Consider the following 27,430-nt stretch of genomic DNA (forward strand, 5'->3'; position numbering starts at 1 on the left):
TCCACTACTGTTTCTTAAGATTATCGATAGATTGGGGCCAGATTTAAAAAGAATAATAATAAACACACCCAGTTTACAATCTGAAACCACAAAACGTGAAATTAACAACAAAAGTTTATTATTAATTGCAAACTAAAAACCCCCAAAATTATTGTGCCATTTCGGCGCGCCCGGCGACCTTTGGCATCTTCTTGTTCGTCGAATCCTCCAGCTCCTTGGCCTTGTAGTAGTGCGGAGCCACCTCCAGCAACCACTTGCTCTCGATTTCGATAACCTGACGCATGTACTCCTTGGAGGTGAACACCAGCTCGTGATAGAGCACCCAGCGTGGCAGCTCCTCGAAGAGCGAGGAGTTCGGATGTATCATCACGGTCTGATTGTGCTTGATGGTCTTGTAGTGACCGCCCTTCGAGAGTCGCGCCACATGGTAAAAGTAACCAGCGGTGGCTGCCTTGCGGACGTTTACAGTCTCCGGCAGGCAGCTGACCATGTCGATCTCGACACGCTGCATCAGTCCCACCAGCTGCTCCCGCACGTCCCGAGCCCGCTTCATCGATCTGTATTGGATGAAGTTCTCGTAGCACCACTGGGTGCTGTAGTCCGTCTCCGCCCACTGATTGTAGACCTGCAGGAGGCTCAGGTGGTCACCGTGCATGTGATTGAAGTTTTTTCGGGCTGTGTCCGCATGAATAATTTTATCCTTGGGCCTGTAGAAAATGGCGCTGTTCACGGACAGCATAGCTGCAATGGTCACCATCTCCTCGGAGCATTTGTATCTAAAAAAATATACGAATATGCCAATTATTTCACTTCTGGTTAGTTAGATCGATTACATACTTTTCGCTTGCCAGCAGCATTTTGCCCATCATGGGATCCACGGGAAACTCGGCCATCCGTCTACCCAGCTTGGTTAACTCTCCATGGTGATTAAGCGCACCCAGGGCATACAGCTGCTCCAAAGCCAATACCAGTGTCTCGTGCGGCGGAGGGTCCAGGAAGTCGAAGTGTATCAGATCATTGATGCCCAGAGCCTTTAACATGAGCACCGCATTGCCCAGATTGATACGCTGTATCTCCGGAACGGTATTGTCCTCCAGTTCGTGCTTGTATGCCCACGCCGTATACAGACGGAAGCACTTTCCCGGAGCAGTTCGTCCCGCTCTGCCCGCTCGCTGATTGGCGGACGCCTTGGAAATGGGCACCACCATAAGCGACTCCATGCCAGTGCGGGAATTGAAATTGTTCTGCTTGGCAAACCCAGGATCAATCACATAAATGATGTTGTCGATGGTCAGCGAGGTCTCTGCTATATTGGTGGCCAAGATAACTTTCCGGGCATTCGGCGGCGTGGGCTCGAAGATTTTGGCCTGCATATCACTCGGTAGATTCGCATAGACGGGTATAACGATCAGCTCACGTATTTTGGAGCCCAGGCGTTTTACGCGATCATGCAGTACCTCCTGGCAAGTCTCGATCTCATCCTGACCCGTGAGGAAGACAAGAATGTCGCCCAAGGGTTGAGTGGCATGAATCTGCAAAACTGAAACGCAACACGCGTCGATGTAGTCCGCTTCCGGAGCCTTGGTGTAGAATATGTCCACTGGATAGCGGCGACCAGGTATGCGAAAGATGGGCGCATCGTCGAAGAAAGCGGAGAACTTCTCCGCATCCAGAGTGGCACTGGAAATGAGCAGCTTCAACTCTGGTCTAAAGCGAGCAATATCCTTGACCAGGCCAAACAAGATGTCCGTGTGCAGTGTCCGCTCGTGAGCCTCATCGATAATCATCACACTGTAGGAGGCCAAGTCGGGTTCCGACAGGAACTCTCGATGCAGGGTGCCGTCCGTCATGTACTTGAGAATGGTGCGATCCGAGGTGCAGTCCTCGAAACGGATGCTGTAGCCCACCTCGTTGCCCAGCTTCACGCCCATTTCCTCGGCCACGCGTGCTGCCACCGACATGGCGGCCACACGACGTGGTTGCGTGCATCCGATCATCTTCTTGTCCTTGGTGAAACCAGCTTCCACAAGGTACTGCGGCACCTGTGTCGTTTTGCCTGAGCCCGTTTCACCTTCGATGATGAGCACCTGATGTTCCTTTACAGCAGCAATCAGATCCTCCTTGAACGGATAAACTGGCAGTGATCTTCTGGTCTCGTCCAATGTCAAACGTTTGCGTTCCTTCTCCGTGAGTTCTGGCTGTCGGCTAGATGACTTCTCTCGACTTCCGTCCAGGGTAAGGGCTTGGATGAAATCAATCTGATCGTCAAGAAGCAGCTCATACTCCTCCTCCGCCTTGGCATCCTTGGCACCGAAATGGAAACGCGCCGAGGCCAGCTGTTCAGCCTCCCATTTCTTCTGCTCTGAGTTGGGTTGCTTCTCAAACTCATCCACCTCAACGTATTCAGCTTAAGTGGAAAAATAAAATATGAGTATTCATCTAGGACCAACGTAAGTAGTCTACATACATCGCTCTCCCTTTTTCAGGTCCTGTGGCATATTATAGCGCTGGATGCGCTCTAGTTCCCGCGCCTTCTCGTGCTCCTTGGCGATGTTCAGCAGTTGCTTCTTGTACTGGCGCTCCTCCTTCTCCCGTTTGGTCAGTCTGAAAGGAAACCACGATTATTTGGATACGTAAGCAGGTAAGGATTAAGCTATGATCCTACACGCTCTCATCGAAGAGGTACTCATCGTCCAGGATGTCCGCCTCCAGCTCGGCCACCTTGTCATCCTTGCGCTTCTCCAGGTACTGGCGACGCGACTGCAGACGCAGGTGAGGCACTATCTTGTCCCGATCCTCGTGCTCCAGCTTCAGTCGCTTGGTGGCCTCCTCGATGGCCCTGCGTCCGCCGGTGGAATCAACCACATTGCGCGTCCGATCGTCATCCCGCTTCTTCAGCCGGCTGGCGAACTCGTCGCGCTCCTGCAGGTCCTTTAGGCGAGACTCTTCCTCGCTGTCCGGCTCCTCATCGCTGCTGCTGCTGGCCGTGCGTTTTCTGTTTTTACCCGACATTTTCAAGATTGCCTATAAACAAACCGGCTAGCGATAGGTAATTCGATAACATGCAGTGCTGCCAAGCTAGCTATTTTCAGCGCGGGGTGAGCAAATAAAAATAATTAAATTGCTAAAAATTTATATTTTGATTATATATTAAAAGTATAATTCTGTTTATTTGATTACAAATTATTTTTCTTCTTTTTTCGGTTATTTTGTGGTAATAACTAGTTTGAAAGGGCTTATGTGGTACAACGTCATAACACATTCAATTTTGTGTGTTCCTTTTATTTTTCTCAAATCTATTAGCAGTGAGCATCACTGTTCCCCCAACAGCTGTTTAATGCGTAAAACTCACCTCAGTTTCGGAACATGTCGCGCCAATTGAGTTTCAATCCGCAGAAGGAATATGAGTTGATCGAGTACCCCGGCCGAGTGGTAAATCCCGATCGGATGATAGCCACTCTGGGCGGCATCATCAATGTGTCCAAGGTATGGAATTCAACCTGTTGAGGCAACCGGGCAGCTTGGTTGATATCTGATTCCATGCGCAGGTTTTGGGCGACGAAGTGAAACGATTGGCATTGCACTTCCATCCGGAGAATCCATACAACAAACCCACATTTGGGGACTGCACGGATAAGACTGGTGTGCTGCTATCCATAACCGTGAGGCGCCACAAAAAGGACAAGCAACGGCCTCCGGAATATTTTGTGCGGGTGTTGGGCCACTGCAGCAGGAGTTTCACCTTTGAAAGTGAGTAGATGGTGTGGATTCACTCCACGATATATTCTAATTTCCTTTCACTTTAAGCGCTTTGTGATTTCCAATACCTGCCCCTCTGGTCAACTCCCAAAAGTGACAACGCAAAGGCTGCCCAGGAGCTCACGTACGCTTTGGACCAGTTGAAACCCAAAAACACCACCGACTTGGACTTCTTTAAGTGAGTAACTTCTCCATAGTCGTGCTCTCTGCACAGAGAATGAGTTGTTAAAGCATCGTGTTTTCACACAGACGTCGTCACAGCCAGTTGCTGGCGCTGCCCGAATTGTTCACTCATGTGGACACGGTCTACGCAGGCACATATCGTATCGATCCCTCAGAAGACGGCCAACATGAGGTGCTGGGCGTGCAGTCCAAGTCCTCCTACGACAACCAGGGTGTGGTCTCGTTCAACATGGTGGACAGCTTTCCCACTCAGGCTGACTCCCAGAACCTTAAACGACTCAAGGTTAAGTACGTTTCGGACGAGCAGCTGGCATTGGTTAAAAAGCTATTCGATGACTGTCCAATTTGGACCCGAATCGCGCTGCAATATGAATCGGGTTTGACCAACGACAAGCTCAAGTGCATCACTCCATCGCTGGCATTTTACTTTAGCAACGGACCGTGGCGCACTTTGTATGTTCGCTTCGGCTACGATCCCCGCAAGGACTTCAATAGTCGCTACTATCAGACCTTCGACTTCCGACTGCGATTCAGCACTGGTCTCTCCGAATTCGTGTACGCCAAGAAGTTCGTAAAGCAGCGCAGGGCGGCGAACGCTCCATTCGCGCCCATCGAGGATCGAGTGTCCGATTTGGTTCAGGACATTGACTATCCCTACTTCGATGAGCACAAGCTGCCGCGCTCCAGGCAATGCATGCTGCGCTACTGCGACGTCCGTATGACGAGGATCCAGGAAATGCTGGAGAAGATCCCCACTCCACTTACCGGAGCTGTGTGCAATGAGCGCACTGGCTGGCTGCCGCCGGGATTCGATGCTCAAGTGCGACAGATTGTCTGCGCCTCCATTAGCGAACTTTTGCGCAACCATTACCGCAAGGAGAACCTAACAGCCGAAGTGGAGGCAGTTACCCAGGCCGACGAAGAGGATGAGGACGAGGCCGAGGACGAGGAGACGCAGGAAGAGGACATGGAGCTGGATGAGACGCAAGCCATGGGCAACTCGGAGCAATTCGTAGACAACGACATCGAGCAACTTTTCGACAATATCACAAGCTGAATGGGAATGCTGACTGAAATGATTATAGCATAGGATGTAAATTTTATATATCGGGTGCGATGATTTCACCAACAAGTTCTCCAGGACCACCAGGACACTGCTCATCCCTGCGCGACAGCTGTCAACTTTTCCTCTCTGGGCACACAGACGCAGAACTCTTGATGCCGCTCCATCTGCTCTTCTCAATCTTGTCCATCTAATTCGATAATTAATTGTTTGTTTGGTAACGATCTTAGAAACTCATGGGAATATTGCTTACTAGTGATTTAAGTTCGTATCGATCAGCTGAAAGGAACCCTTAAACTTGGGATCAAGTTTTGTTTGGTGACATTCTTCAGCTTTCAATAATACATGATGATCACGTTTTACGCAATTACTTTTTTCCATAAATACCCCCCTTTTTTTGCCAGTCTAAATGCATCAAAAAATCCACGAGTGCTTATTTGGCTACATTTCTATACTCGCTTGCAATCTATATATTGTGAACCACCATAGCCAGCTGCACTTGCAAATTGCATTTTTTATTAATTCCACGAGGCCTAAGTGCAGCAGAAAAGTGTACTTCCCCGGAATTCTCTCCGATGTTTTATTTTATATTAAACCAAAAACAGAGTTGAATTTTTTTTAGTAATATACCTTTTAAAGTATAGCAAAGTTGTTTAGTTTATTCAATTGAATGAAGCGAAGGCGCGGCCTTTATTCTTTGATAATAATGCAGATAGGTGTGTTAAATTTCATTCTCAATAGCAGAAGCTAAATTTTAAGGTTGCGAGAAGTTCTACGACCGCTGTAAATGCCGGCTGACGGATTACCCTCTCCTCCACTGCCTAGGGCCTGCATCTGTCGAGGAATCGAGGGTACAGGCAGACCTCGCGGATGTGATAGCGGTTGAGCAGCCAGCAGAGGAAGCGCTCCAGTCCCAAACCATAGCCGCCATGTGGCATGGTTCCATAGACGCGCTGGTCCGTGTACCAGTAGTAGGGCTGGGGATCAATGCCTTCGCGCGCATAGCCCTTGAGCAGCTCCTCGCTGTCGTAGATCCTCATCGATCCGCCCACAATCTCGCCCACATTTGGCAGCAGAACGTCCACGCTCTCGGTCAAACGCTGGTCCTCCTTGCAGCGCTGCATGTAGAAGGACTTGATTTCCGCTGGGAAACGGCACAGCATAATGGGTTCGTTGATGGTATCGGTCATCTTGCGCTCAGGAGCCTCGGGAATATCCTCGCCAAACTCATAGAAGGTGCCATCGTCCTTGGTCACGTTGTTCTCCTTCAGCCACTTGATGGCATCCTCGTAGTTCATGCGACGGAATGGCTTCTGAGGCGGCTTGAAGTCAGGGTTAAGCTCCTTGACCAAGTAACCCCATGGGGACTTCAGTACACGATCCACCACGTCGCAGACCAGATCCTCCAATCGATCAAGCAGCTCATCGAACGTTAGGAACGGACACTCGGCCTCCACGTGCGAGTATTCGGCCAAGTGCCGCCGCGTACGACTCTGTTCCGCACGATAGCTCTGGGAAATGGTAAAGACGTCACCCAAAGCCGGCAGGCAGGTCTCCAGATATAGCTGCGAGCTCTGCGTGAGATAGGCCTCCTCGCCGAAGTACTTGAGCTTGAAGAGCGTTGAGCCACCTTCTACCTGCGTCTGTACCAGAGTCGGGGGCGTCACCTCGTTATAGCCACGCGCCTCGTAGTGGGCACGGAATGCTTGCGTCACAACGGATCGCATCTTGAGCACTTTCGAGGTGTTCTCGCCACGGATCATGATATGCCGGTTGTCGAGCTGCACGTCCGGTTGTGCTTCCTCGTTGAGAATGGCATCGGCGCCGCCGGGCGGAGCCGGGCCAATCAGCTCCCAGTAGTCAACGTTTAGTTCATGCCCTCCCGGCGCCGTCTTTCCTTCTGGAACTAGTTTCAGGGTACCGAACAGGACCACAGAGCTTTCCGTGCTCAGGGTGAGCGCGTCGTAGGTCTGGCAGAGCTGGTCGTTTAGCACGCACTGCAGGAAACCGGTGCCGTCGCGCAGTGTTATGAAGATCAGGGACTTGCCCTGACGACGCAGACGATGCACCCAACCGTAGACCTTGACACGCGAGTCGCGGTTGGCAGTGCCCTCCAAGATTCGAATTCTGCGGGCTACCGGCAGACTGGGATCCTCCGAGATCTTCACCTTCCGGGCATCCTCCAGATTCTGCTGGCGCTTCTCCGCATCCTCCGCCTCACGTTGCTGCTTCTCGGCATTCTTGTGCGACTCCCTGACGAACAGTTTCTGAATTTTCTTCAGCTGGGACTTGGCAGCCGGCTCGTAGGGCTCCGCTGCATTCGGATCCTTGGTGTCTACGTAAATCGTGGGAAAGGGCTCCTTGCCCGCATGACGCATCGCCTGCAGGATGGTCTTGAAGGGCTTGGACTCACTGCCATCGCCGGACTCATCACTGCCCTTCTTTTCCGACGTAAAGATAGCACCTGCACATGGTCGTACATATAAACATTGCACATTATAGATCGATAAATCTGGTTCGCTGGCAACGTGGACGAAATAGTTGGCCCACTTCTATCACTTAAACGCATGCTTACCCAAGGTTAACTCAGCCAACTGATCGGCGGGCATTTTGTCTGCTTTGTGACTAAGACTTTACTGAGAACTGATTTGCCTTAAATCTCGTTAATACATGCACAAAATTGCATCAGCTTCAAGTCGACAGCTTTGGCAAAACGATACTTCTCGCCGGATACTCGATAGACACGATGCAAAGCAAGTGCTGGAAAACACCAATTGCCAAGTGGGGGCTGAAAGTTTAAATAAGCAACACTTGGATTTTTGGGCGGGAAATCTTCTATTACATTATAAATAATTGTGTTTATTTCTTAAGAAAAAGTTCTCTGCATAACAGGGTTTTATAAAAAGAACTAGGAATCAGTATGTATTGCTTGTAAATGAGTATTATTCAACATTAATTTGGTTTTTGAGCAATAAAGTTCGGCGTCATGATTTTTCATTGGTTTATTTTTATGCAAATGGTCATTGGTTTTTTTTATGCAAATTATGCAAAATTTAATGGTTCTTTTTACATTTCCGATTTTTTAAAGTAACTAAATCTGGCTATAAAATATCGGCTCATTTGCAATCCCTCAGCTATTATCGATAAATAAAGTTGCCTTCTCACCTTCGTGAGAAAACGTAAACAATTTAAGAAAACAGAAAATGCCATCGGAAAACAGGTGATTGCAGCATAAGTACTTACAAAACTTATTTACTAAATTCAGCTATACTATTTCCTCTCAACAGAATCAAAATCCTGCCCAAGGCGGTGGTCTGCGAGGAGAGCAACCTGCGCGGTGACATCACCTTCTCGTCGGGCTGTGTGGTTCACCCGAGTGCCACCGTTATCGCCGACGCAGGACCCATAATAATTGGGGAGAACTGCATCATAGAGGAATATGCCACCGTAGCACACCGTTTGGAGCCGGGCGCCGTTTGGGATGTTAACAATATCCTGAGCATTGGCACCCACAATGTCTTTGAAGTCGGCTGCCAAGTGGAAGCGGCCAAGATTGGCGACAAGAACGTCTTCGAGAGCAAGTGTTTTGTGGGCCGCGGTGTCACTGTTTCCAGCGGTTGTGTGGTGGGAGCTGGAATAAGGATCCACGGTAGTCAACGTCTGCCCGAAAACACGATTGTTTATGGAGAGCAGGGCCTGCAGCGCGAGGCCATCGACAAGCAGGGATCGCAGACCCTGCAGATCGACTTCTTGCGCAAGGTCCTGCCGAACTATCATCATCTCCGCAAGCCCAACCACGATCCCAAGAAGGCGCGCAGCGTGGTTTAGTTTTAAGTATTCTTTATACACATATATATCTAATCCGTCATGTATTCTCCACTTTCATGGCATTAAACTCTGCCATCTCCTTTTCGAACGTAACGATTGTATGATCACACAGACCCTCCAGATCCTCCAGTCCCCGTTTAAGTATATCTATGGCTCTGTCTCGACGGGATTGGATGCGGAAGTGCAGCTTCTGCTCTGTGGGATGCGGAATTGTGTAGCCACAGAAATCCACCTCCGGGTAGCGGGCTATGATCGTTTTCAGCGCATTTCCCAGCGTGTGGCCCTCGTTGGTGAACACAAAAGTCCGAGATCCTTCGCCGTTTTTCTCATCACCAGCCAGCTGGGGAAAGTATTCAAGTATTAATTACCCACTTTGCATATTTAATGCATTGCCTACCTCTGCCAATGCTCCCATTTTCAGTTTGTTCAAATACTCTTTCGTTTGTTTACAAAAAACGTGCAAGGCACATGCCTCGGCAATCGATGTTAGAGTCATCGAAACCTATCGATGTAAGTATCTAAAGACGGCAAGTTCCAATTGGAATGCAATGTAGGTAAAATGTAGAGATGCTTATCCAATTTAAAATTTGACTTAAGCTTAAACAAATCTACACGATAAAACTGTAAATAAAACAAATAAGAAATTCAAGTTGTTTATGTAAACAAAAGAGTATATCTTCTGAAACATTCCTACTGTTTACTTGTGCCAAGTGTCATGCCCCATTGACTTTAATTCTTGAAAATAAATGCGTTACTTTTAAATTGGAAGTAATGCATAGACACCGAGGTAGCGTCATCGATGTATCGATAGCACGCCGATGTCTCCACCAGCTCCAGTTCTTGACGCGTTCTGACACGGACGCGGTTTTCGAGCCAGAGCATTGAATTGTGTGTGTTGCTTGTTAATTCGCTTCGTTCTGTGGCCAATTTTATTGGGCCAACTGCGAAATCAGTTTTGTGCGGTGTCGGCCAAAAGAAGAAGAAAAGTGTCGCAAACAGCCGCATTAGCATAATTGCAAGCCGCCTTCTGCATACGTGTGTGTGTGAGTGTTGGTTTGTTTGAAAGCATCAGCAGAAAAGGCGGCAAGGAAAGAAGCAGAGAGGCGATGCGGAGCGAAGAAAACAAAAACAAAAAAACTGCAACGGCAAACATAATTATTTGCGCAATGCATTCAACGTGAAGTTGCTCCAAAAACACCGACACTCGACCAAAAACGCATACAACGACGAATCGGCAGTTCATTTTACATGCTTTTTTGCCGTTTCCATCAGGAATTGACTGCAATACAGGTTTGTTTAATGCCCACCATGTGCTTATTAATAACATCGCATACATAAATAAGCGTTATTGAAAAGCTCCAGTTGTCATTTCAATTTTGTTGACGGCCACGCCCCCCATCTGGTTCCGAAAATTATGCAAATTCATGCGCCCTTTTATTTTTGTGCACGCACACAGCTGCAAACAGGCAGCTGCCTCGGCCGCCGTGCAGTCGACGCTGCTGCCCGCGAAGGCGGAAGTGATGGCTAAAAAATACCAGTTCAGAGGCTCAACTAAAGCTTTATCTTGATCGTTACTGTGCCTCCTGTTCTGCTTTTCGTTAGTTATTGCCAATAATGTAGACTTTTATATCCAAATTGTTAAATTTTCTAATTGGCACTTTGCATTCACGTTGGCAGTTTGCGTCTTCAATTACCAATTACGAGAATAACAGTATTCGGTTTCTTAATTTGTACTTTAGGAAATTACATATAACCAAAAGGTTAAATACGATCAAATATGATCTCTTACATAGTTTTTAGCAAAATTTGGACGGTGCTAACAAAATATTTTATTTAATTTTGTGTATGTATGGTATTTAATCCAATAAGATTTTTAAAAATATATTTCGCCCTAGGATATGCAGCACTTTATTGCAAATTGCTCTTAGCCAATGCTCACTGTATTTTGTTTCCACTGGTTGCTATGCTCTCCTCCCCTGCCCCTTGCCATTCCCCTCTCCGCATCCTTTTCGGCATCCTGCTAACTCCTTTGCACTCATTTGTTCGGTGGTAGCTGACACACACACTCACACATATGCACACATCTGTTGTGCTTTGGTGGTGACTAATGCGGCAGCATGTTCCGTTATCTCATGCGTTCCCCCTCCTCGCGCCCACGCGCCTCAGCGCTTGTGTTGTAATAATCACTTTTCGTGTATGTATGTATGTGCGCCCGAGTCTGTCTCACGTTTCGTTTGGCGCCATGCGTTCCCCCCAATTTGCAGTTGTTGCAATTTAGTCTAGGCTGCGTTCCGCTTCCATTTCGTTTCCCCCATTATGCGCCCTTTTGCCTTGTTGTTTTTGTTTTTACATGGCCTGCAGTGTAAGTATGTATGTATGTATTGAGAGCCGGCGTTTTTGTGGCTCGTGTGTGAGTGAGAGCGAGGCAGCTGCTCTCTCCTGGCCGAAAAAAAGTGGCTCGCTCTCCCTCTCTCTCCTGGGCTAACTCTATTCTTGCTTTTATGGGTTTCTTTTGAGTTTGCAATTATTTCGGCTTTGTGGTGGTTACAACAAAGGAACTGCATATAACCGTCACGATCGTCGCAAAAAGGGAGAATAAGAAAAAGAGAAGTGCGAAATGGTTCTGGGAATACGATCCAGAGGGCCCATGTAAATATATAAACACAACCTACTATATACATTAGTATGTACATAGCAACAGCGATTTATGGCCTGTATATAGGGAAAATAACTTCTCTAGCATTTACTCGCGAAACTGATTCGTAAACAATTCACCGACTCGTGTGTAAAATATTTTTCCAACGACAAACAACGCAAACGAGTAGAAAGTCATAAACGCATAGAAAAAGGATGTGGTACTGTTAACCATTTTAAGATTATATTAATTAAATATAAATAAAGCACAATAGTATTTTTTGTGTATAGCTGCGCACGTGAAAATAAATGACAAAAGAGGGGGAGCCCGAATTTGTAAGTCCTCCCTAGAGTGGTATATATTCCACCTTGTGCCATGAATATTGCAAATAATCCACTTGAGGTACAAAATACCTGTCCAGAGTGTAGACACAGTGAGCTGACTTGACAAGGACAGGTTACAAATTGAATTTTAAAACAAAAATTTGTATGTATAATGGTACTAACCTCAGGATTTTACCGATTCTTATCGTAAATTCTTACATGTTTAACGAATTTTTGAAAATAATTCTGACAGTATTATTTAGACCTAGCAATGGTGTGTTCTTTCGATCATTTATCTAAATTTTTCAATGGTGCTTGCAATATTTTTGGAGGGACCACTGTGCCAGAAAGTTCCAAGGATGCTGCAGACATCGAAAGCCAAACGAAACGAAATAAAATAAAATACACAGACAGTTTTGGGGCGAAAGGAAGTGGAAGGAGTAGCTGTGGTAAAGAAGGGGCCAAAGGGGAGCCGGGCTCAAAAGCAGACAAAAAAGGTAAAGTGGCAATGGCACAAGACGAAGACGAAGACGAAGAGCACGGAGCAGAGAAACGAGAACAAGGAACAGACGGAAACACGGACACGACGACGTGATATTCCAACATCCTGTGCAGCGAGTCACGAAGGAGGTGGGGAGCGCCATAAAGCCGGAGAGCACGGCAAAGCGGGGGGCGGAGGAGAGCGAAAACCTGTCATCTGCTGCATTCGATACGGGCCACGAATAGTGGGAGGGGGAATCGAGGAGGAGGGAAGAAGACAAAGACGCAGAAGGATGAAGATGCAAGCATTTTTAGAATTCTCAAAATCAACATAAAAACCAAGTAAATAAACGATGGTGGCCAGTCTCAACTACACAACAGGAAAAATATGCAATCAAATATGGATATTTGATCAATATGTTTGAGTTTCGCACCTTTGCTTTTAATGAAAAATCAGTGCCTTAATCAATTTATTTGATAATTTGTGATTAATATTAATACTAAATAACATACAATCCTTCGGTTGCACATTTAAGATTTATAGGACACATAATTTTTTCCACTGTAAGAAGAGCCAGTCAAAAGGAAGCTGCGCTGAGTTCCCTCCTCTCTCCCTCCCTCTGCTCTTTGCTTCTATATGTGTGCGTGATCGCTGCCCAGACGCAGCAGCAGCGACGCCGGCAGAGCGACATAAAACAAACAAAAACCTCACATGCATTTTTCTCTTGTTTCGCCTTTGTTCGGGTTTCCTTGTTTTTGGCCTTCGTTGTGTCGGGTATCGAAGTTTAGCCATATTTTAGGAGGATATAATAACAAACCGTAGATCATTTAGTTGTTATATGTATATATGATACATGTATGTATATTCCACTATGAAAATTTCATATGGTGCTAAAAATAGTAATAATTAAGTGTCCTCGCTGGACTATTGGCTTGATTATTAAAGCCCCTAGGATTATAAGTCTAAAGTCTATGATGTTGGCTTAGAATGGCGAATCCTTCAACTGGGTAACCTAAACCCCGACATCCGCTGCTCCCGGGAACATTTAAGCCAGCAAATTTCGAAAAGAGAGTGGCTCTTGATTTCCGGCCTTTAGCTTCAGGTGAATTGAAAGGGAAATGGCACTGTAAGCCACCCAGACATCCTTGTGGTTTTCGCAATTGAAATGCATGTTTTATTCGTGCATTATTTGAGCATTTTTTTTTCACAGTACGCTCGGAGGGATTTGCATAATACGCCGTAGGGCAGCCGTAAAATGTGTCCGATGCCGTCTGCTGCCGTTGCCATCGCCCATATTGCGGATGGGAGTTCAAGTTGATGTTGTTGATGTTGCTTCGGTGGTGGTGGTTGCTGCTCGAGTCCTCAAAGGACTCGCACCGCATCCCCCGTGTGTGTGTGTGTGTGTGTGAATGTCCTGTGCCTAGTTTCGTTTCATTTTCGATTCACTTTTTCCCTTTTCGCCCTGCTGCTTCCCGCTTTTATTGTCGAACTTTACAGCTGCCGCTTTCATTTCATTTTACTTTATTTCACTTTTTTCGTTCTGTCCAACTTGCATTTTTCCCCCGGTTGTGGCTTATTTTTTGGCAGGGTTGGTTTCCACTTACATACATACATACATACATATATGAATGTATGTGGAACTTGCGACGGCGTGTCCTATGCTCCTGACTTTGATCCTTTTCCGGGGGGTGGGACCTCCGTCGTCTGGCCACCCACCCCTCGACCGTAACATTAGGGAAAGTGTCTTGCAAATAAATAAATAGTCATGTCAGCCATATTATTAATGCCCGGGAAGAAAGGTTGGTTGGAAGGTGGCTCAAGGTCTGTGCTCGCTCGGGCGGGCGGATGGGTGGTGTGGGTGCTAATCAACCCTCCGAAGAAAAGGGGAACGCATCTTACCCCGAAATACAGGAACTCCCACTACGACAGTGGTAACTAGGAGTAGAGGAGCACATAGTTTATAACAAATATAAGTTAATTGTTAGAAGTTAAACATATTCGAACTATTCGATTATGAATAATTTTCATTTGTAGATTGAATTGGTATAAAGCTAATAATTGGCAATTCTTCGTTGTTCAGCAAATGCGTGTGAATGGATTTTCAATCTTTTGAGTCGCAAGTTGAATGAATCCAATATCAAGGGCTAATCACCTTTGAAAATCAATCCGGAGCGGCGGGCGGGCGCTCACTGTACGCAATATATATGCGACTACGCATTGCTGTCTGTTCGCGTTGGGGTCAACAAACTTTTGGGCCAGCCCCCAGCATCAGTGCGTGTGTGTGTGTGTCTGGGTGCCTGGTTGCCTGGGTGTGTGTGTGTATGTGGTTGTGTGCGTGCGGGCGTTTGTTCGAGTGTTGGTGAGTGCGAAAAGTGAACGATTTTCCAGCAGAGCTCAAGCCAAAAACCCCTGCTGAAATCGGCGGACACCAGCACGTTCTACGCATTTTTGTGCATTGACCCCAGACAGACGGAAGACCGCCCCAGCCAAAGCTGCACCCCCGTGCCACACCAACCCAACTACCCTTCCCCATCCCTAAAGAGCACAAGCACTCATACACACACGCTTTGCTCCCCCTCACACGCACACACACGCACATCTGTTTGTTTGCATAGTACAATGGCAACCCTCGCTGATTTGATTTTCATATGGTGAATGGAATTTGAGGGTGGAATGGATGCGGATTCAACGCCCTGCCGTCGTTGGAGAACACCTTTATCGGGGGGGTTTTATGAATTTTGTTGTATTTATTATTTTTTACGATTCTATATATTAAAATGTGCACGCTGCTGTACACAGTAAGTAAATATTACAGGTAGCTAAGCCAAGCGCAAGTTTTAAAGTATATTTAAATTAATTTGAGATTTCAAAGTTAGATTAATATCAAGACATTTGATTTGTTTAATTTTTAACATTTTCACTTGGTATATGGGTTTTACAAGCAATTTTTGCATAATAAAACATACAAATAACAAGTGAAGGAGTCCCCAATTATTTCCCCTTTTTCCTGATTACGCCGCTGGATCTTCGATTGCAAGTTTATGGCGGCATAAAAGTCAAGAAGCACCTTTAATTGCACTCCGTGTAGAGAACACCACCGCCCGCGAGCTTTTGTTTTAGTGTTATTTTACCTTTGGGGGTATGGACATAAAATGATTTTATTGCCTCCGCCCCCGCGAGGTTATTTTGGGTGTGGTTCCTCCGTACAGATTGATGGGTTTTAGTTGAATGATTGGAGAGAACGACCGGTTGGTTACTCAGTTTCCGTGGCCGTTCTGTCTTTGTTTTCCGCTTTTCATGCTGTCCGTGAAATTCGCCGAGCAACATTATTAGAGGTCATTTACTTTTGTTAACCGTCAGGGGTAGTTTTCTCTCGACTTTCAGATTCGCTCAACTTCGGTCTCCGATTCCCGGTGTCCTGTGTCCTTGCGTCCTCATGAATATGCGAAAATTTAACGCATGCAAATGGTGGAACTGTCCCAAGAAAACTGTCTTGTAAATGAATCTTTATGGGTCTTGTAAGGAGGGTTGTAAACGGCAGGGCGCGGGGTGCCCGGAACCCTGGGTTCGTGGGAATTTTGTCAAAACTTTTGTTGGGAAATGGCTTTTGGGATGGGTTACGGAGATACGTTTCCGTTTTGCATGAACAGGTTGGCCTGGCCTTTGTTATTAAGTTAGATGCCATTATCGTAATAGGTCTGCGGGGATCTAGTTTTTAGAGGCGGGTAGAGATGAGGGGCATTATCTCGGCTGAAATCTTTCAGGAGAATTTCGTCTCCTTCAAGCTCCATTTGTGTGATTTTCTTGGAACATAAACAGCAGCATGTGTTTCTTTGTTTAATGTGCTTTTGTTGGTTCTTCTGCTGTTGTATTCGAAAGAGCAAAGTTTCGAACTAAGGGAGTACAGTGAACTTCAGCTAAGAGGATTTACATATATGCACATGTGTATTAGTTTTAACAATGATTGGTAAAATCCTGTTTGGGGTAAATTAATTTAAAATAGCAAGCGAATCCAGTTTCTAGCTTAGCCTGTTTTTACTGTGCCCATATTTTGGATTCCTTCGTGGCTGCGTCTTTCTTGGCATCCCCCAACTGCGATTCTTCACAGCCTTGAGTTCTCCAGTCTTCTGGCACTCGAAAGCATTGGAAGCCATCCCTCCTTTCTTCCGACTTCCCCCCACAAAAAGTTCACACGCTGCTTGCTTTTGGAGTCTTCGGAATTGTCTTTGAGTTTGTTTGGCTTTCGGTTTACGAGTATATTTGTATGTTCGCGGACCAGACGACAAGCCAGCTGTTAAAGCAAATTAATCTAACAACAATAACAACAGCGGGCCAGAAGAAACAGAGCGGGCAAGAAGAACAGCTCGGGAATTCTCAGACCGACGACTCGAATCCATATTGAAACACAGTATGTTGAAATATATAGAGTGTGGTTCAGCTGAAACTGAAATTGCTGATAAAACAATGTAAACGCCTTTGGTTGGAGGTGGGACAAGAAGTAGCCATTTGCACATGCGTACAGTGAGCACTCTAATAAGCAGAACATTGCTAGTTAAATAATTATAATCATTAAGACAATGAATATTCATGAAGTTTGATGCCAGGCATATCTTTTCAATTTCACACCTGCGGATATTTTGAGCCGTGATTCATGATGTTACCTTATCGTTTGGAATAGTGCGATTCCGGATTTCGCGCATCGCGTATTTCCGATCGACCACTGTAGTCACCACCTATCAAATTCTTCTGTGGTGCCATTTGTTGTTGCTTCCGCTTGTTGTTGTTTAGAAATAGAAATGATTTCACAATGTACTTTTTGTGTGTGGAGCTTAGAGCTTCAGTTGACCGTTCCTCCCCGATCCACCTCCCGGTTTTCCGCCCCTCCCAGCCCCACCAACAGTTCAAAATCTAACGAAAAGAAAGAAATAAGTGAAACAGCATACGAGAGGGAATAAAAATAATAAAAAAAAAAAAACATAAGGAATAACGACGAAAAACAAAAAAACACGTTTTTCAGACTCGGTTTTGCTGATTTCTTATTAGATATTCTGGTGCTGTTCCCGTCTCGCTCGCTCACTCTGTCGCGCCCCAAAGACACTTATTATTTATTCTTTCGCTGGCCAGCAACTCGTGGCTCTTGGTTTATGGTGATTCAGCTCAAAACGAGAAGTGAATGTACCCGCCCGCCTCCCGGCCCCGCCCCCACAGCTCATTTGGCGCTGGCAGAGCAGTCGGCGTCGAAAGCGACGCCAGTGGGCACTTAGAAAAAAGGTTTTTCAGCTTTGAATAACTTAATCGCTTTTTACAGTGATTAGCTGGAAAAGAGTATTGGGCTTCGGTTTCGTAACACCATTTTACGAGGCTAATAAAGAAGATAGTAACAATGCATAATTTTGAGTAATATTCGTATGTATCTCGAAAGCTACAACTTTTAAACAAATACCATATTTTTAATATTTAGTTCAGATTAAAATAACTCAATGCGTCACATCAATAAGTAACTTTCTTCTTTTCATAATTTTAAACTCTAATTATCCCTAGTAAAACAAATTTTTTTCCAGTGTAACTTGTTTTGCATTTGGCGTTTGTGTTCCTTGGTTGTAAAATGTCAGTGTTAAATAATACTGTGTTTAATAAACCAGAAAAACGTAAGCAAATTTACCGTTGTCTGCGGTGACTAAGCGATAGATGCAGTGCAAGGGGAAGCGAGACGGGGAGAGTGCGAGCTTTAAGGAAACTGCAGTTGGATGAGTGAGACAGCGCACAACTGACTGACTGATTGATGGCCAATGGCCAAAGCAACAATAATAATAATAATAGCAACAACAACAACAACAACAGAGAGAACAAGCTTCAAATTGTTGTTGCTGCCGTCAGTGGGTTCTACCGCTTTTCTTCTTCTTCTTCTTCTTCGCCAGTGAAGGTCAATGCTCGTACGCCAACGCCGCTGTCGACGTTCTCCTCCGATTCCGATTCTTCACCGATTTCAATTCTTCAACTGATGGCGACGTTCTTCTCCGATTCTTCAGAGGCTTTGTGTTGTTGATATTGCGTGATGATTGGCCTTTGTCGTTGTTGTTCTGGTTTAGCTAGTAGGTTACACTCAGGAAAATATGATTATGTTTAAATATTACAAAAATGTAGTTTACCTGCCTTTAATTTCCTTCAACTGGAAAGAAATGCCAAATCGTTTCTGGGGTCTTTTTATGTTTGGTCTTCAATTGACGGCACATTTCTCTTCCCCTTTTTTCTCGCCCAATTCGAGTTAATTTAAGTACAAACAACTTCTAATGAAATGCTATCCATAAAGTTGGTTAATGATAATGATGTTGTTGTTGTGTGCAGGCGTGGCTCTCGGCTGGAGTTCCCTTCATTTAATTCTTCACCCAGCATAGAAGACAATCCATATAATTATGGAATAATTTAATTGTTTCAATTTTGAGTTGCACTGGGGCACCCCCGAAACTAATGTTTTCCGGGCTTGGCCCCATCGGCAATCTGGCGGAACTTTTGACCGAACGTAACCCTCTGATTGCCCCGAGTACCGAGTACATAGCCCTCCGCAGAGAACCGGGTCTACGTCAAAGTTCTTTGGGGAAATTAGTGGGGAGTAACCCACTCGAAGTGGCAGAGGAAACGTTCAAAGGCCCCTGGGAGAATGAGAGGTCGTTCTTTGCCAGGTTCAGTTCAAAGAACTTCCCACATCTGATTAAAGAAATAATCAAGGGGTGTGCGAATTATGCTGAGGGGGGCTCCAAGGGGGATGGGTGAAACGGAACTTAAAAGCAAAGCAAACCCCTGGATCGACCCAAAAGTGCCATTTCCGTTGGACCAAAAAAAAAAAAAAAAAATTATGTGTAGACAGAGAAACTTTAAACAGTTGCGTATATTTTTCCATATTTAAGTAAAAATCCCTAAAGACAATCAAAATCTTAAGAATTTCATAAGTTCGTGTAATCTTAATGCGTGTTCTTATCAAGAATACTATAATAAAATAAAAATATATAATTAATCTGCATACAAATACATTAAAATGTACAAAATATATTTAAAAATAGTTTGTATGTAAACCTATGTAGTTTCCTTGTTAGCCAACTTCGACTGTGGACGACATCATAATTTGCCGCATCTAATATCGCAATTCGTAGCGTTGCGAGATGGAGTCGCTGGTCGAAAGGCACGCGGTTCGTTGGCTTTAAGAGTGTATCAGCAGCAATTATGAACGTTGACCTTCTGCCGAAACAGAAAAAAGTTTCCACTAAAGGTGAAAGAACACACTCTCGGCCGGAGACCCCAAAACGAAGGTAACAAACACATTAGCAGAGGCTGTGAAATGCCAAATGCGGATGGTCGAAGGAGGTTGACGGGGGGGAACCTAATGCCGGCTGGGGCATTCTGAACCCCAGAACCAAGAACCCCAAAGGGGAGAATGCGCAAGAAGAACAAAAGTTGTCGAAAAAGCAAACTGGCAAAGGAGAGGCAGATAATAATAAAGAAGTGCAAAACAAAGCGAATTTTTGGCCAAGAGCACAGACACAAAAGCCTCTTCGCCGGAGTCACGGGGTCCAAAGCACAGATACTATATATATACACACAAACACATACATACATACTATATGTAGAATATAGATGTGGGTACTATAACCTGGTCGCTGACTTTGGCTCTTTTTGAAAGTTGAAATGCTTGCCTAGGTAGAGCCAATAAACGAGTTTGAAACAAAAGAACAGAAACAGACGCTTAGCTAACCTATCTACCGCCACCCCCCGTGTGCCCGCCCCCTTCCCTCTGACCTCACCACCTTCTTTTTATTTTATTTTTTTTTTTTTGCGCGTGTGAAGATCGCTAACCGTGGGCGCTTGGGGAACGGATTGGTAACTGGAACAGCCGCTGCGGCATTGAACCGAGCCGAGTCGCGAAGCAAACCAGAAAGGAAGGTTGTACGTAGCTTGGGGCACCACCGATTATTCTGCTGCTCCTCCTCCTCGCAGGTCAATCATTCCACACCGAGATTGGCTATCCATCATGCATCTCAACTGGAACAAGTTTTAATACATTTTAGTTACTGCTTAGGCACAGAACTGTTTTACATAAGTTTACATACTAATTACTGCTATTCGAATTTCATCAAGCAATGAATTTAATTTTGATGTTTATTACATCAAATCACTACTTGTTTGAATTTGTTTTTATTTTACACGATAACTTCTTGATGATCTGATAGCTTCACGGTATTAAACTGACAATAAGATAGCATTATTGCTAAAACAAATAATAATAATATTATTACTTAAAACGATCTTTGATTAACACATTGTTTTCCAAACTGGTTGTTATATCTGTTGGGAATCAAAGGTCAAGAAAATAAAAAAAAAAAGAATTAGTTGGGTTGTGTGTAGCTTCCGTGAAAAGAAGACAGACACCTTACAAAGTCAAATTTCAGTGCATCAGGGATTTCAGGTTACAAAGGTGGACCTTAATGTGTCATCTCCCCAGCAATTATCCTCCCAAGCTACCATCGCCCACCACCCACTTTTCATTAAACCACCGGGCCTGAGAAATTGCCCAAAAAGTGACAGTTAAAGCCGGTCATAATTAACAGCGTTCATCAATTACATGAGTACCGCCCACACACACACACACACATACAAACACAGGAAACCCACCTTTGGCGACAGACCGCAGTGACAAAGCGGTAAGATGCGGCTCCAACCACCCAACCACCCACCGCCCACCATTTCATCAACCCCCAGACAGCGTCACCCGCAGGCGGGCTCCTTTTTTGTGTGCAGTGCATAATTAACGCAAAGTGTTTCGCAGGGGAAACCAAATAAAAGAAGCGGGAGGGGGGGAGCAAGTACAAGGATCCAAAGGACACGTTAGACGTAATGCGTGTACTTAAGGGCTTTATACTCTGGCAAATGGCTTCATAATCTGTGCATTAAGTTGGTCATTCAATAAAATATAGCAATTTGGTTCTCAGTTATAATTAAGCATTGCATAAACAGCACACGTACATATTGTTTAAAGATCAAAATCTTCGTTCCTAAGCATCTAAGAAAATTATAACAGTTAATTGGCTATCAAATCTAATGTGATTAATTTATTTCTTTGGTTTCTTTCAGACAAAACCGTTTAACTTGACCAGACGTCGAAAGGAATATATACGGTAGGTAAGAACTTTTAATTGCCCAAATGTGCGATGATGTCCAGGGAAAGGGAATTCAAGGTTGCGTTGTGCTCCATCTTTTCGTTATTTTTCTCCTTTTGTTTTCGCATTCGCATAGACAATAAATCTATGTGGAGACCGACCGCTTTGGCATATCCCTCTCTCATTTTCGCCGCCGCGTGTCCTTCGTACTAGAAACCCAATACCTGCCAGCATGTGAAGTGGAGCTCAATGGAACGAGGGGTCACGATGGGGCAGGCGGAGGAGGGACGGACGTCGGGTTATTCATCATATCTCACGTACGCGTCTGATGTCTGGAGTAGCTCCTCTTCTTCTCATTTGTATGCCATGCGGGCGCCCCTTTAGAGGGAGATGGCTGCATGGAGATAGAGAGAGAGAGATTGTTGGACCCCACACATACCAAATGCGAAACATGTGCTAATGCTGTTATTATTTATCTTTTTATACCCGGCAATCGTAAATTTTAGAGGGTATATTGTATTCGTGCCAAGCTACGTAAAAGGATACTATAAAAAATGGTATTTTTATTAACAAAATTTGAAAGTCTGTTAAGGACAAAAGTTTCAAAGATACGGGCTTACGATCTAAGGAACAATCGTTTATTCATCTACTTCCTGTCCACATACCAAAATTCATGTCATTTGGCTAAATCAGCAGGATATTTTTCTGTCGGGACACTTGATTCTACAGCTTAGACTTGTGGATTCAACTTCCGCTTGGAGTTCGTTGCATAAGTGATACAGGACATTTATCAAGAGATTTGGTTGATGGAATCACAGATTCTATTTCCATTTTTATTGTATTAACCGTGTTTTTTTTTGGTTGCAGAGCGACAGCAACAAGTTTGCGCGTTATTGTGCTTTTTTTATTATTTTTTTTTTGTCTATTCATGGTCCGCAGGTCGCCGGTTAGTTGGTTTATTGACATCGCCGTTCTGCCTGCGTCGACGTCAGCGTTGGCTACACACTTTTTCAAGTTCGTGAATTTTTTAGCCGTTCGTTGACTTTTGCCGTTGCTGTGTGTTTCCATGTCTGCTGTTAACGTTTTATTTAATATGTCCAAACTAATGTCATTTTCAGACTGTCTCTGACTTTGAGAAACCATCTCTTTTTTTCGGTTTCAGTTTCGCCATTCGCTTCTAGCTAAAAGTATCTCGCCCCTTCGCAACAATATTTTTTCGCAACACTTTGACCAAGCCGTGAACTTTCCGAGAATCTGATCAAAAGAGAAGCAAAAATACACAGAAAAAGGGGAGCAGTACGGAAAAAGCCCAAACTTAAGTTTGGATTTCAACGAGCTGATTGAAATTTCCTGAGGGGGCGTCGTCTTCGCTTATTAGTTTAAAGCGAATTATGAGGTCAGTGCAAAAAACAATAACAAAAAAAGTGCACATTCACAGCGGGAAGACACCGAAGATGGAAGAAAGAAAGACGACAGAAGAGAGTTCAATGAAGTGCCCTCATTAGCTTTAATGTAAGGGGATATGGTGGGCGTTGAAAACCGAGAACCGACCATCGGCCTCGAACCTTGAAAAGTGTCCCAAAAAATATACATATGCGGGCCAAGTGGCTTAGGTTACTTACTCCAATCCTCCCGAATTTGAATTGCAAAGAAAAAACATATTTCTGGGTATTCGCTAAGAATTGATGTATGATGTACATATGTATGTATGAATTCTGTCTTGTAAGCATGTATGTATCTTATCTTAACTATCATTTGAAAGCTTAGCGATTGCGATTAAAGTTGTAAAAAGAATTGTGTATTGATTGATTCTTTTTTGTAAAAAAGAGTTCTCAAGTAAGCTTTTCCTCATATGTTTTCCTTTAAGTATTGATGATATTGATTGAAAAAACCATCAAGAAGGCTTAGTCTTCTTCGCTCAAGAGGGCTTTCATTAGACCATGCTCACAGAGCTCGTGTTCCGGAACCAAACGGTGTTACTAACTGCCTGTAATGCTGTGTACAAACCCGTCCATTACATTAGTGACAAGAGAACTGACAAATGTGCCCATAGATGAGAAAAGAACATGCAACACTTTCAGAATTTCCACCACTTCCTGCTGTAAGAGAGGCTCGATCGAATCATTCGATTTGTGTATGTGCACAGCTCGAGCGAGTGAAAGAGACGGGCGTCACCTGGCATCGAAGCGAGTGAGAGAGACAGACGGGGCGAGAGCAGGAGCGAGGGAAAGAGAGGGAGCGACAGCTGCATCGCATCGCCTGCTGCTGCTAATTTCCGGTTTCAAGTGTCACATTTTGTTCCAGCTCAACGTCTTTCCCAAAAATTATTGAAAGAGCCATAACAAATATGTGATCGTTGTATTTTATATGGTTGCTTTATGGGCTGGGCTTTCCCCCCTCCGCCGATCAAGGGAAACATCTGGCGGCAGTAGTTGTTGTTGCCGCTCTTGTTGGTTGTGTGTGACAGCTGCTAAAAGGGATCGCTCGATCGCCATCCCCCTCCCCCAGGCAGCCGCCTCACTCTCACCCATGGAACAGATTATTGAAACGCGCTGGATTGAATTGTCTGTCAATACGGCAATAAAACAGTTGAGGCTGAGGTCGGTCGGTCGGCTAATGAACGTTCCGGTGCCGGGGTCTATAACGTAATCCTCCATCCATCGGAAGAAAAGTACCACTCCGAATTTATTCCGCTTATTCTAATTCAGATGTCAACACCTTTTCATTTAAATCAAAATGTTGTTATTAATAAATGTTTGAGAAAACATCGTAATGTATTTATACTCTTCCCTCTTTGAAAAACACACTTTTTTTAAATGATTTTCGGTATTTAGATAATAAAAATGTTAAGTATTAGCGTTTTTAAAAGCCCAAGTGCATTTGCTGTTACCCATTTTAGTTCAATATTAAGTTGACTAAATGTTTATTTTTTATACTCAGTAAGAAGACTTGACAAACCTAAAAATATTATGAGTTGGCAATTTATTTAGTTTTTATTTTGTGCCAAGGTTCACTTTAGATGCCCACAGCAAATTTTTACAATTGTCATTAAATTATGGTAACCCAAATATTATAGTTTGCGCATAAATTTTACTGCAAGTCCAACGTTTTTATGACTTACATGTGCGCACACATGATTGTTTGTTGAATGAATAGCATTTTGCGAGGCTTGACTGTATTTCTGGTCGTAGCAAAAATATATGTATTTCAACGCTTGGCGTAATTGTTTTTTCTTTGCCATTGGCGGGCTGGCATTTTTTTTCTTTTTGCGCTCTTTTGTATTTGCTGGATTTTTTGCGGCCGTATCTTTTCGCTACTTTAAGCACGTCGTTCGTCAGAGGAGTGAAGTCGAAGGTTCATGAACCGCCGGCAAGGACAAAAGTCGTGGCTCTGGCGGCGCGACAGAGATGCCTACAGATATATATATGGACATATCGATCTTGTGCCCGTGCCATGTTCCACTATTCCACTTGTTTGCCTGCTGCAGCAGCACCATTATCTTCCCATCCCAATCCCAGAAAGCCACTTTAACCCATCGCTTCGTGGAATTGAGGCGGGCTAAACAAGAGTGAATATGACAATGGTAGGTAGGATGTGGAGGGTATCGAATATTTAAAATACCCTAGGGTATGATTTTAAGGATATAAACTCAAGTATCTAATAACAATCGTGAGGTATGAAATTACGGAGAGGGAAGAGAAAATCTCTCACCTGTTCATCGTAAAGAAGACTTAAATAGTTTTTAAAACCCCATATGTCCCATTAATATTAAAATAACTATGAAATGAATATCGTAATGGAACTAGAAATCTGGAAGTTCTGGAATCGTATTATGTACATTTTGCGGGTACCGAAAAGAAATTTCAAACCGTGGGTTGGTGGCTCTGTGCGTCAGTGTGTGAGTCACGCAGCCTCACGAGCGATGCGATAGCATCGCAATTGGCGCACAAGAAATCACTGACCTTGACTTTAAACAAAGTTTAAGGCCCTTTGTGGCAGCCACTATAGTATGCGTACATACATACATAGGTGTATTTCGTGGTGTTGGTATGCGTGGATTGTTGTATACACACACACACAAACATACGCTCGAACAACAAGCAGCATAATTATAGAGCCGAGCGGTGTTTCTAGACTGGTTTATTCTCCAAAGTCCCCGGACGTATCGCTGCGGCAGAGAAGTCGACGCCTGCCGTTGCCATTTCACGTTATTCTTTTCTTGTGATCGGAATATTATGTACGTTGAAAACGCTGAAAACGCACATGACGCAAGCGCGCAGACTTTTACCTGGCGCGCTGCCCCTTTCCTTCCCCTTCCCATTCCCATTCCCATTCCCCATCTCTCTCTCTTTCACAAGCTCCTATTGCATCAGCGCTAGATAGTAGGAAAAGTCACCAGTTGTAAACTAGCCTAGTTGGTAATGACCATAAAAAGCTGAACTTGCTTATACACAGGTTTAGACATCTACTATTTACCACATAGCCAACGATTTCTGGTCTTGATCATTGGTTCTTTCGTTCTCTGTAGGAAACAAATTACGAGTCAAGTTTGGCTTAAAAGTGGGTGTGAAAACAAATTTACCTTGTTGGTTTTGAATCATAGTGTTCTAATTTGGTATACAAAAAGTATTTGACAAAATGTAATTTCAGATTTAATTAAATCAAAATCATATGTCATATTATATCAAAACAGTGATAACATAATAAAGCATTATAATTCGGCATAAGCCAGTGATTTTATTAAATATAATTAATGCAAAGGTATATTAATTTCGTCTAGCTGAAGCTAGCTTCCTTTCTGGTTTTTAATTATACAAATTCCAAAATTCATTGGAAAACAAAAGTTTCAGAAAATCAAAAGCATACAAATTTTGGGAGCCTTTGCGCACCATTCATCATTTCAAAAAAAAACTAGACCTGTAATCATTTCCAGTTCTGGTTCCCATTGAAACGATGACACTTTTGTATGAAATCCGAGTTTATGCGAATCCGAATAATCGTTTATAGCGAAACAAGCCCGAAAATAAACGCGGATGATAATCTTTTGACTCACTGCACTGGTTCTATGCATGGGGCTTAGCCCCCAAAAAATCGCCAGATAGTACAAGTTACCCCACGACCAGTGCGCGGTTTCCACTGCATCCGCTCTTCGCAGCCCTTTTTCGGGCTCCTCTGGTGCGCTTCGTTCTTCGTTCGTGCTTCTTCTTCTCCGTCTCCTTTGCCGCTCTCTTTGTAAGTGCAGCTCACTCCCACTCGCATATGTACATACAGAGCCCGGAATACTTGGAGTGCACTGCTCCCTCGCGCAATTTATGTTCTGTTCGAGTACATATGTACGTACATACGCCACATACATATGTACGTGTGCGAGTGTAGGAGGTTGTCAGAGGTCAGTCTCATCGCAGCATGTATGTAGGTATGTACATGCATACAAACACCCGTTCCAATTGCCAATCCATTCCCCGTGGCGTTCTGCAGAAACTAGATTTCCCGCTCTCTCTCGGTCCCGTTCGCTGGTTCTTTGTCTCTCTCGCTCTCCCGCTGGCTAAAACTGGTTGAGTGAGTTTTTTGGCTGGCCGCTTTTGTCGGCTTGGTTCGTTCGTTCCGTTCCCGTTCGTTTCCGTTCCTCGTTCCGCGTCTTGTAAAATTCTTCTTCGCCATGCTGGTTCATTCTCATTCAGTTCTTAACACTCGCCGGATAAACAACAGTTTGGCGCTCGTTCGCGTTCACTTCCCGTCGCGTTCAGAGAGAATACACTACTACTGCTGCTGCTAGTGTGTGTGCGTGCGTGTGAACTGTGCGAAAAGAAGCAATATAAAGTATTAATACTAGTGGAATATTAAGTAAATCTAAGTGCAACAGAAACATACACATACCTAGCCTATGTACGTATGCTACAAGATATACATATCTGCAGCAAATAAATGTTAACTCAATATACGAACGAACAAAAACGTCAGAAACAAATTGTTTAGTTTAGCTGCGCATTCTTCTTCTTCCACCGATGC

At 44.4% G+C, this 27,430-nt stretch overlaps 6 protein-coding genes across 9 annotated transcripts in view; 3 read left to right on the forward strand and 3 right to left on the reverse strand.

Moving 5' to 3' along the window:
* Positions 1–96: 96 nt before the first annotated feature.
* Positions 97–3,094, reverse strand: LOC6732779 (pre-mRNA-splicing factor ATP-dependent RNA helicase DHX16). Its single transcript, XM_002079856.4, has 4 exons — positions 2,666–3,094; positions 2,468–2,604; positions 838–2,407; positions 97–776 (listed from the first exon to the last, which is right to left on the reverse strand). The coding sequence occupies exons 1-4, from the start codon at positions 3,010–3,012 to the stop codon at positions 149–151; spliced, it is 2,682 nt and encodes an 893-aa protein (XP_002079892.3). The 5' UTR covers positions 3,013–3,094; the 3' UTR covers positions 97–148.
* Positions 3,095–3,319: 225 nt separating this feature from the next.
* On the forward strand, positions 3,320–5,372 carry LOC6732780 (general transcription factor 3C polypeptide 5). The gene is made up of 4 exons (XM_002079857.4): positions 3,320–3,486; positions 3,549–3,750; positions 3,808–3,937; positions 4,009–5,372. Exons 1-4 carry the CDS (start codon positions 3,367–3,369, stop codon positions 4,997–4,999), a joined length of 1,443 nt encoding a protein of 480 aa, XP_002079893.1. The 5' UTR covers positions 3,320–3,366; the 3' UTR covers positions 5,000–5,372.
* A 184-nt stretch (positions 5,373–5,556) lies between these two features.
* Positions 5,557–7,756, reverse strand: LOC6732781 (asparagine--tRNA ligase, cytoplasmic). The gene is made up of 2 exons (XM_002079858.4): positions 7,581–7,756; positions 5,557–7,469 (listed from the first exon to the last, which is right to left on the reverse strand). Exons 1-2 carry the CDS (start codon positions 7,612–7,614, stop codon positions 5,827–5,829), a joined length of 1,677 nt encoding a protein of 558 aa, XP_002079894.1. The 5' UTR covers positions 7,615–7,756; the 3' UTR covers positions 5,557–5,826.
* A 323-nt stretch (positions 7,757–8,079) lies between these two features.
* Positions 8,080–8,921, forward strand: LOC6732782 (dynactin subunit 6). The gene is made up of 2 exons (XM_002079859.4): positions 8,080–8,225; positions 8,293–8,921. Exons 1-2 carry the CDS (start codon positions 8,209–8,211, stop codon positions 8,831–8,833), a joined length of 558 nt encoding a protein of 185 aa, XP_002079895.1. The 5' UTR covers positions 8,080–8,208; the 3' UTR covers positions 8,834–8,921.
* Positions 8,829–9,383, reverse strand: LOC6732783 (probable DNA-directed RNA polymerases I and III subunit RPAC2). Its single transcript, XM_002079860.4, has 2 exons — positions 9,231–9,383; positions 8,829–9,173 (listed from the first exon to the last, which is right to left on the reverse strand). Exons 1-2 carry the CDS (start codon positions 9,327–9,329, stop codon positions 8,871–8,873), a joined length of 402 nt encoding a protein of 133 aa, XP_002079896.2. The 5' UTR covers positions 9,330–9,383; the 3' UTR covers positions 8,829–8,870.
* Positions 9,384–9,628: 245 nt separating this feature from the next.
* Positions 9,629–27,430, forward strand: part of LOC27209277 (brain tumor protein) — a 38,630-nt gene continuing 20,828 nt past the window's right edge. Inside the window, exons 1-2 of one of the 4 annotated variants that reach the window (XM_044923587.1) lie at positions 9,629–10,123; positions 21,396–21,443. The gene's annotated coding sequence lies outside the window, so the exon portion shown is untranslated. Of the gene's footprint in view, positions 10,124–21,395; positions 21,444–27,054; positions 27,308–27,430 lie in introns of those variants that run through there. The other 3 variants (XM_044923584.1, XM_044923591.1, XM_044923585.1) reach the window with 3 other exon arrangements.

Source organism: Drosophila simulans, chromosome 2L, assembly GCF_016746395.2.
Source record: "Drosophila simulans strain w501 chromosome 2L, Prin_Dsim_3.1, whole genome shotgun sequence".
Taxonomy (NCBI): Eukaryota; Metazoa; Arthropoda; class Insecta; order Diptera; family Drosophilidae; genus Drosophila; species Drosophila simulans.